We start from the raw sequence: 9639 nt of genomic DNA on the forward strand, positions 1-9639 counted from the left end.
TTATCAGCAATACAGATAAGCGTTCGCACAGACAGTCATCATTATCTGTGAGAACTTTACGTAAGGATAGACAATTTTCTGCCATTTAACACTGTATATATTCTCATTTGCAAGTCTTTCCAAGTCCAGTCAAGCTTCAGAGCCTTCCAGACTCGACAGCCCTCTTCAGAACGCCACTCATTTCTTTAACGCATTAACGTAGCTGTCTGTTCTAAAGCTAGAGTGAAGATACTGGCATCAAATGAAACTACAAAACCTAATGAATCCATCGGTATCAACCATGTCATACTTTGGGTCATTGTTGGGAAGGAGGATAAATAACACTCCTAACTTCCGCTAAATTTTGGCGAGGAAAAACTGGTATGGCCATTTTCAAAGGGGTCCCTTGACCTCTGACCTCAAGATATGTGTCCTCACAGGTACGCAGTACCTGTTTCTGGACAATATCTGTCATTTCTTTGTGTTGTTAATTGATTTACAGTAATAAATATATACATACATTTGCATAAAGCAGCATATTTACCCACTCCCATGTTGATAAGAGTATTAAATACTTACAAATCTCCCTTTAAGGTACATTTTGAACAGATAAAATATATTAATTTTAATCGCGATTCATTATTTTAATTGTATGATAGCCATAATCCCAACCTATCATCTTTACAGTATGATTGTAGTTCACTTGTCCAGCTTGCAAAGCAAACTCCTAATTCAACGCAGCACCTCTCCGTGTGACAAACAGCCCGACTCATCAGTGATGCTGCTGTTGCTCCTGTACGTCAGCCCCTCACCGACCTCGCTCCTCATCACATAGCACTCATTGTATCTGATGGCCTGCAGCCTGAGGCAGACAGCTAACAAAGCACTCAGGGCCACCAGTGAGTGTGACTAACCGGATGATTTTACCCCCTTCCCCTCCCCACCCCTCTTAAACTCCTCAGAGACAGCAAACGAAGGAGGTAGAGGAGGGCTGATGAGCGGCGAGCACATCTCCTGTGCAGCGGTGACCAATTAAAAGCAGATTTAAACACTCGCTGTCTGTTCCCCTGTATTCCTCAGGTGGTTCCCGCGTCATGGAGACTTGGTTTCAGCCTCCGGCGGGACTCCCACGCTCAGGGGAGCCGTAACCAGACACCTGCTTTTGTTTTGTTCCGAGGCTCTCCAGGTAGATAAAAGAACAGATGAGGGTGGGGGTGATGCGTTGGGGTGGTGGTGGTGGTGGCGGTGGCGGGTGTATAGAGGAGGAGAAGCAGGTGCGTCACAGATCTTTGGTTTATTTGGTCGCAGCGCAGGCAGGGCGATAAGAGGAAGGAACGGCAGAGGGAAAAGGGAAGTGCAGCGGGGAAAGTTATTTGCCTGTGAATCGAAAGACTTTTTTCCCCGGCCAGAGCTGCAGTGAGAGCCATTGATAAAGAAGACGGAGAGAGAGAGAGAGAGAGAGGGAGGCATATATTTACAGGAGGACTACATCTCTCTCATGCACTCAATCACCTGGACACTCTGCAGCAGACAGACGTTCATTCATCAGAGACTCGGTGCCCGATAGACAAATATAATCAAACACTTAGGAGGACATGAAGACCGGCAAGAAATCCTTCATCGGTAGGCGCTCCTTTAATTCTCTGTCTGTGTTGTGAGACTGTCTGGGGAATATATGTGCAGCCTCTCAGCGGCGCAGCAGAGGAGGATGCACCTTGAGACGTGCAACTTTTCCTCTTTTGTGGGGAAACATTCTTGTCTGGATCCAACAGCTCAATCATATAAATATGTATGCCTATTTAATCGTGTATCTTTAAGACTGTTTATTAACTATTCAGCCCTCTCCTCCTTTCTGCATTGACGTCATTGCCACTGCTTAAGATTGCTTTTTTGGCTGCACAAACAAATACATGCCAAATTCAAAAAGGCATCATCCAGACCAGCACTCCTTGGCGGTCTGTTCTTGCGTTGTCTGGTTAATATTGTAATGTCCAACGCAGAGACTCTCCCCTCCTCCCTGCAGCAACCCTGCTCCTCATCTAATTTGTCACCTGAGAGGATAAAAGCCACTGCCGGGCCTCCATATTTTAACCAGGGCTGGAGAGATCGGATGATTTTTTGGCGATCAGTGAAAACTGTTTTGGTCCCACGGATACAGATGAAAAAGGCAGGGCTAATAATGACAAATATAAAAGTACGTTTGATCATTTCAAGCCCCTAAACCTTAAAGAAATAGTTCTACATTTTGGGAAATTAGACTTTCTTGCAGAGTTAGATGAGAAAATTGAAACTCCTCTCATGTCTGTGTGGATAAATATGAAGCTAGAGCTTGCCGATGGTTAGCTTAGCTCAGCATTAAAGACTGAAAACGGGGGAAACAGTTTTGCCTGGCTCTGTCCAATGGTGACTAAATAAGCCTCACTCATTAACACGTTATATCTCCTTTGTTTCATCTAGTTTGCTGGTTGTATGGTAACTTAACTGTGACGACAAGACTCCACAAAGTTACTGTTACTCAGCCAAGATATAATCCAGCACATAACCCCAAAAAACTCTTCCTTTTACACTGATTTTTGTAGATATTCCACTGTACTGTATATTTACTTTTTGTGCGAAGCTGCAGCTTCAAACGTATCGTCCATGACATTGAGAGTGGTACCAATACTCATCTAACTCTCATAAGCCAAGCGTATTTCCCAAAATGTCCACTATTCTTTCATAGCTAGGGTCAGTAATGTTGAGAAACTAGCAAGAGTACGCTAGATTTTATAATGATCCAACCGAAAAAACCCAACCCAGTGTTGCCAACACTTTTCCAATGAAAGTAGCTAGTAGCACTAGCTCTAAAAGTACCTAAATCTGTGGAAAAACTAGTGGAAGGTAGGCAGACAGGCACCGAATGAATGATTGGACGGGCTTATTACAGTCCTTATTACAGCCACAGATACCGGATTTTCTTTCTTTTTTTCTCAGAGCATTTCATTTACTGCCTGTTTTAGCCATGTCTAGATGTACATATTGGGCCTCCACTCTGTAGCCTCACAGAGCAGGCATTTAACCTTTACTTTGCTCACTGGGGTCTTAAAAGCTCAGTAGGTATTTGTTAGGATTAGGGGCATCATGAGTGGGCGTAGACTTTAAATTACTCTGCAGGTGATTGGATCAGACTTTCTTTAACCAACTGATTCAGATAACTGAAAACTCTCCCTTATATTCCCCTGCACCTGACTGAATAAATGCTCCACTCATTGAGCTTTCACGGCCTGTTATCAAACTGGAAAAACACGATATCTGTTTGGGGAAATTCCTCTGTGAAATATCCACATTGAAATCCCCGAAGTTCCTGAATGAACTTGAAGTGAGACAACCACGCCTCATTTTCCACCATCCACGTCTTGTTTTAGTTTCTGTTGACTAGACTCCAGACATTCAAGGCCACGAAACTGCCAACCGGTTCAAATTCACAAAACGATGACACTCGTTCATCATCACAAGTCATTAATTGGTTTGGTTTCCGGCTACCACACTCGACTGATTCTCAGCGGATGTTTTCCAGATGAATATCTCATAGCGATAACTGACCTCATGAGGTTTACGCTGAATCTGCGGAGCCATCAACACTCAGACCGCAAACTGGATCAAATCAATAAATTGTGCAAGTGTGTTCGCTTTATTTACGCTAGTCTGTGTGCTGCTATAGAGGGCAATGTTGATGATCAACCAGTGGGCAACCACGGGGTCTGAGAAGCGAAGCCAATGATGAACTTGCATTCTTTCTAATGGCCAGATTGTATAGAAGTCTCTGAGAAAATGAGCCTACTTCTCACTTGATTTATTACCTCAGTAAACATTGTAAACATGAGTTTATTGTCTCAATTGCTAGTTTCAAGTCTTCTTCAATACAGCATGATGTTCATTTAGTAAATTATGGTCCCGTTTAGAGTCAAGCAGACCATAAAGCAGGGGATGCTTTAGGGCGGGGCTACCTTGTGATTGACAGGTCGTTACCAGGGCGTTGTCCGGTCTGGGAGTTGTCCGTGTTTTCATTTTCTTGTGTCACTTCTGGTTGCAAAAGACCAACATGGCAATGGCCAAATACCAAGATTACGACGGACAAAATGCCGATCTTGAGGCTTTGAAATGGCAGTCCACAAACCATTGGGTGACGTCCCGGTGACTACGTCCACTTATATTATATACAATCTATGTGTTCAACAAGCAGGAAGGAGTTTAAATGGGTTTTTTTATCCACGTGTCAAGTCACTTGTTGTTTTCATATGAACACAATGCAGGCCACGAACAGAGAAACAGGAACTGCATTCAATAACGGAAGTCACCACTGTCCACTGATTCATGATGTTTGGCCGACATGGGAGGAGCAGTTAGTGAATGAGAGTCTGGTGCTCTGAATGAAAATGGCTTCTGACTTTATTTACGTGCTTCCTTTTTTACTGAACTGTTATAGTTTCTGTACCGCTCAGGAAACCAGAGTAACGTCTAGCAGAGCAGAAATATGATGGTAGACTGGAGGTAGTACCAGATAGTAATTACAGCAGTCACATTAATATAATTAATAGACGCTCTGCGGTTGGAAATAGGCAGGATCATCCCACTTGCTTGGCAGCAAATTAAACTAATGCTTCATTAGGAATAATTTGGCAGCAATGTATGTCTGAGTCATCACATAAGAGAGCAAACATTTCTTTTTTATCTGATGAAGCAGGCGTATGAGCAGCCGTTTAATCCCCCCGTGGAGAATGGAGAAAAATAAAATAACCTCATCTCCTGCCTGGTAAATTCAGGAGGGAAACAAAGACGAAAGAGCAATTCTAACTCTGGGGTTTCACGAGCCAAAATGTGCACCCAGTCGCTGCTGCGGCTTGAGGCTGCACTGCGACGCCGTCGGACCAGACCAACACCTCCAGGTCTGCGTCTCTGCGGTTCTCTGCATGAGTAATACCAAGAGTATGAGACAGAACCGATGCAGACGGCGCAAGCTCGAAACTGAAAACAGGAACAGGAAGGAGAGAGAGATGTGATATTAGTAGAGATCGAGAGCAGAGGGTGATGATGTCGGTGTGACCGTGTGGGTGTGAAACACACAAGGCCGTGATCGCTCATCAGAGCCGGTCAACAAGACCAACATTATAATTAGAGATCCTCCATCCTCATTAGCCGACAGCCTTCCTACCGGCCCTACGGTTGATCAGCGAGGACCTGTTTGTCTGTATGACTCATTCATCCAGCTTCTGCTGCCTCCTACCCACCACACTGGAGGCTAAGCAGGTAGAAGAAGTCTAGCTTCTCATGTATTACACTCCAGTCACAGAGTTAAACAGCATCCGATTTTCTGACAAATAAATACCCAGCAATCTTTGAAAAACCAAGAAGGTCGTTTAACATCACTTAAAACTGTTCTGAAGGTATTTCACAAATCCTTAAAGACTTTTTTTTAACCACCTGAGTGAGAAAATATATCGTCCGCTGGACAACAACGATTTTTAACCTGCTTCCCATGTTGCACCTCCTTTTCTTATTCTAAATAAAGATGGTAGCTGATAATCTTCTCCAGCTCAATTTGCACAACATGAATCAACATTTTGAAAATGTATCATCAGTTACAGCATATCAGTATATTTTTTCTAAATATCCAGAACAAAACGGCCATATTTTGCCTGTGTTTTACAAAAAGAGTAAGGACATGTATAATCTTCAGATACTTTGGATTATGAAATACATTTGCAACTTGACAAACAGGTTAAAAACATGTTTATTGTGCAACAGACAAAATATTTTTTTATCCAGATGTTAAGAGAAGTCTTTAAAGGTGCTATAATCAATATTTTTTTAGGGCTGTCAATCAATTAAAATATCTAATAGTGATTAATTGCATGCTTGTCTATAGTTAATTGTGATTAATCGTAAATTAATTTGTTTTTCAAAGATCGTCAGGTAAAAAAGGATGCTTAGCTCTGTGACTGGAATGTAACATGAGAGGCAAACGCTGGGGCTGATTTTCCATGCAACTCACGCACCAACCTGCAGCCCCAGAAAGAGCCTATAATCATGTGGCACAAGTGGTGTCACGCTGAGGCCGGGGAGTTGTGATCGATGGCACCCCGCGAGGGTTGGAAAGACTTTTATGGATCTGTTGGCAGGCGACTCACACGACTTGCTCCAAGTGCTGCTCGTCTGCTCAGCATCAAACGCATGGTTGGACAGAGCGACGGAAAAGTGGGAAGCCTTTGTGAAGGTGCTAAATAAAACCCGACTAATCTGGCACTAGAGAGACACTCATAGAGAAACTGAAAGACATACCATCTCTAATGCATGTTCAGTTCATTTGTAGTGATCTCAAACCTCCTACGGGGACAAATCATCTTTCTCTATCATAACAGGAAAGACGTGACAGCAAGATTCCTTTCACACCTCTTACTCATAAAAACATCACGTACTGTAAAAAGGGGAAGTACTTCTTCAACCAGCTGCTCAACAGCACCTGACTTCCTGTTCCATCACAACAGAAACAATGCAAATCAAACAAAGAGAAATTGGTGCCGTTCGTGGGAACTGCCCAAGTCCTGTTTGTCCTTCGACGTGTTACCAGAGATGATAACGTGATACACTTGAATAATTCAGAGTAAGACTACATGAGGTGAGGAAAGGGCCCCACACAAAGCCTGGTGAGAGGTGTCGCTGTCATGCCACCGGACCCGGTGCGTTCCTGTGAGTAAACAGAGCTGAAGCTGAGCTGGGAGTGTTTGCTCAGGTAGCTTTCCAGGGTAGGACATGATACGCTGCTGGCTGGTAGGACATGATACGCTGCTGGCTGGTAGGACATGATACGCTGCTGGCTGGTAGGACATGATACGCTGCTGGCTGGCTGGCTCCACACACAGCCAGTTTCAGTTTGGGCCCATGTGCCACAGATTAAGACGGCACTTCCTCTTTCCCCAATACAAGAACGACCGGTCCTGTGATATCTCACTTCCTTTAATTTATAAAAGGTCTGTCACATGTCAAACTGGGGACAAAACCCAGAAGTTCCCCTCTCACAGATGAATGAATCTCTGGCAGATGTTTTTAATAACAGTGGTGGAACAAGTACTCAGATCCTTTACTTAAAAAGATCAGTGTGTAACGCGGTGTATAAATGACCTGAAATTAAGAGTTGTTGTGTTTTCGTTACCTTAGAATGAGCTGTTTATATCGACATAGGGAGCGGGCAAAGAACGTATATTGCTAAGAAGTGAAAGTCAATGGTTCGTTCAATTGCAACATCAGTGCCCAGCAGCAGAGCTACGCCTCCGCCATTCTGGACTGAAAGCGGCTACAAGACGCCAGTAAAACATCCGCCTACAAAGTGCCGTACAATAGTACAACAAAATGATTTCTATTCTATCGTCATCATTTTAATGTCTCTACCGAAATGGCAAAATTATAAATATCCATACTATTATAACTATTTACTTACTTGTTTAACTTTTTTCCCCAGAGGAGCATAAAGCGAGCGATGGACATATAAGGAAGTTAGAAAAATCCAACACAGATTTTGAGAGCAATCTCAAACTTTTTAACGTCAAGGATCCAAAATGGATGTCCAATAGACCACAGACCATGGATGTATGAGAGGTTGTGTCCTGTGCTTTTGCCCTGCGTGTTAGTAAATAGCCTACAACTACATTAAATTCTAAATACTAGCTACTGGTTGATAGCCGGTTGTTTGGGAACAGAGACGTTAATACATCCACTACGGTACAGGCTTACAGCATACAGCCCATGGGTTTATTATAAGATAATAAAAGTCATGAATTACAGCCGATATCTCCATTATTACAGCTGCATACAGCCAGTAGGAAGCTGGCAGAACCAGATATGTCATATGAGGGTGCAGGGCGGTGCAGTCCCGTGGGTCTGATGCACGTTCATTATGCTGAGGAAAATAACTCTGGTTAATTTACAACTTTTAGGACATAATGATTTAAATGAGGGCTATTTAAGTGTTTGTACTGGGACGTTAATCTACCTCGAAATGATCCTCTGGTTTACAGACGTCTCTTTATACATCCATGGCTATAGACTCATTCGTGTTTACAGTCAAAAATGGCCAGTTGATTTATTGATTAGTTGATTGCAACTTCTGATGATCGAATAATCCTTTTAGTCATTCTTTAAGCAAACATTTGTTGGTTCCAGCTTCTCAAATGTGAGGATTTGATAGTTTGTTTTCAAATCACTTAACAAAACAAAACAATGACAGATATTGTCCAGAAACCCTCACAGGTACTGCATTTAGCACAAAAAATATGTTCAAATCATAACATGGCAAACTGCAGCCCAACAGGCAACAACAGCTGTCAGTGTGTCAGCGTGCTGACTTGACTATGACTTGCCCCAAACTGCATGTGATTATCATTAAGTGGTCATGTATGTAAAGGGGAGACTCGTGGGTACCCAGAGAACCCATTTACATTCACATATCTTGAGGTCAGAGGTCAAGGGACCCCTTTGAAAAAGGCCATGCCAATTTTTCCTCGCCAAAATTTAGCGTAAGTTTGGAGCGTTATTTAGCTTCCTTGGCCACAAGCTAGTATGACATGGTTGGTACCAATGGATTCCTTAAAGGGCCCATATCATGCCCATTTTCAGGTTCATACTTGTATTTTAGGTTTCTACTAGAACATGTTTACATGCTGTAATGTTCAAAAAACACTTTATTTTCCTCATACTGTCTGCCTGAATATACCTGTATTTACCCTCCGTCTGAAACGCTCCGTTTTAGTGCATTTCAACGGAATTTCAAAGGAATTGCATTGCTAGGCAACAGTTTGGGTCCATGTTTACTTCCTGTCAGCTGATGTTATTCACATCCACTGCAACAGGAAATAAACTGGGACACATTTAGAATGTTTACGTTTAAAACCGTGTAATGGTCTAAATATTGTATATTTGTGACATCACAAGTGGACAGAAATCCTAACGGCTTGTTTCAAACACACAATTTCTGAATACAGGCTGCGTGTATTTCTCCGTATATTGAGTGTTTTGATAGTTTAACAGTATTTATAAAGCACTTAAACCTGCTTTATGATATAAAAGACATGAAAGTCTCACTTTTTACAATATGGGACCTTTAATTTTTAGTTTCATATGATGCAAGTATCTTCACTCTAGCTTTACAACTCTCTACAACCTAAAAATCTAAAGATGTGTTAAAGATATTAGTGGCGTTAAAACAAATTTGCTTTAACTTTGACGGCCTGAATTTAAATCTTAATTTGGGTGGTGTTCCCCTTTAAAAGCAGCCGATTCTCACATTCGAGCTGGAAACATCTTTAATCAACTTATAGTTTCAGCTTTGATAACAATACATTATTTTTTGTAGGTAAAACATGAATCTTTATCTGTAAAGCAACTAAAGCTGCCAAATATTTGAAGTGGGGTAAAAAAAGTCTCTGATATACAGTGGAGTAAAAGCGGATAAAACACTATAGACTCTGTGAGTGATCATACGACACTTTAATCAACGAACGCCACATAATCTCTGCTTAAATATCACGACCACTCAGTGGAAACTTTGCTATGCATCTCTCTCTCCTCCCCAGGCAGTATAGCTATCTGCATTATGGCACAGTTATGTAACTTTACAGGGTTACAGAT

The 9639-nt window shown here is 42.2% G+C and overlaps 1 protein-coding gene across 1 annotated transcript in view; it reads left to right on the forward strand.

Annotated features, from left to right (window-relative positions):
• Positions 1–1259: 1259 nt before the first annotated feature.
• si:ch211-195b13.1 (STKc_SGK domain-containing protein) overlaps positions 1260–9639 on the forward strand; it is a 17504-nt gene continuing 9124 nt past the window's right edge. The window contains exon 1 of the mRNA XM_037794186.1: positions 1260–1602. Coding sequence (XP_037650114.1) covers positions 1575–1602 — 28 coding nt within the window. The 5' untranslated portion in view covers positions 1260–1574. The remainder of the gene's footprint in view (positions 1603–9639) is intronic.

The sequence above is a fragment of the Sebastes umbrosus genome, chromosome 15 (genome assembly GCF_015220745.1).
Source record: "Sebastes umbrosus isolate fSebUmb1 chromosome 15, fSebUmb1.pri, whole genome shotgun sequence".
Classification (NCBI taxonomy): Eukaryota; Metazoa; Chordata; class Actinopteri; order Perciformes; family Sebastidae; genus Sebastes; species Sebastes umbrosus.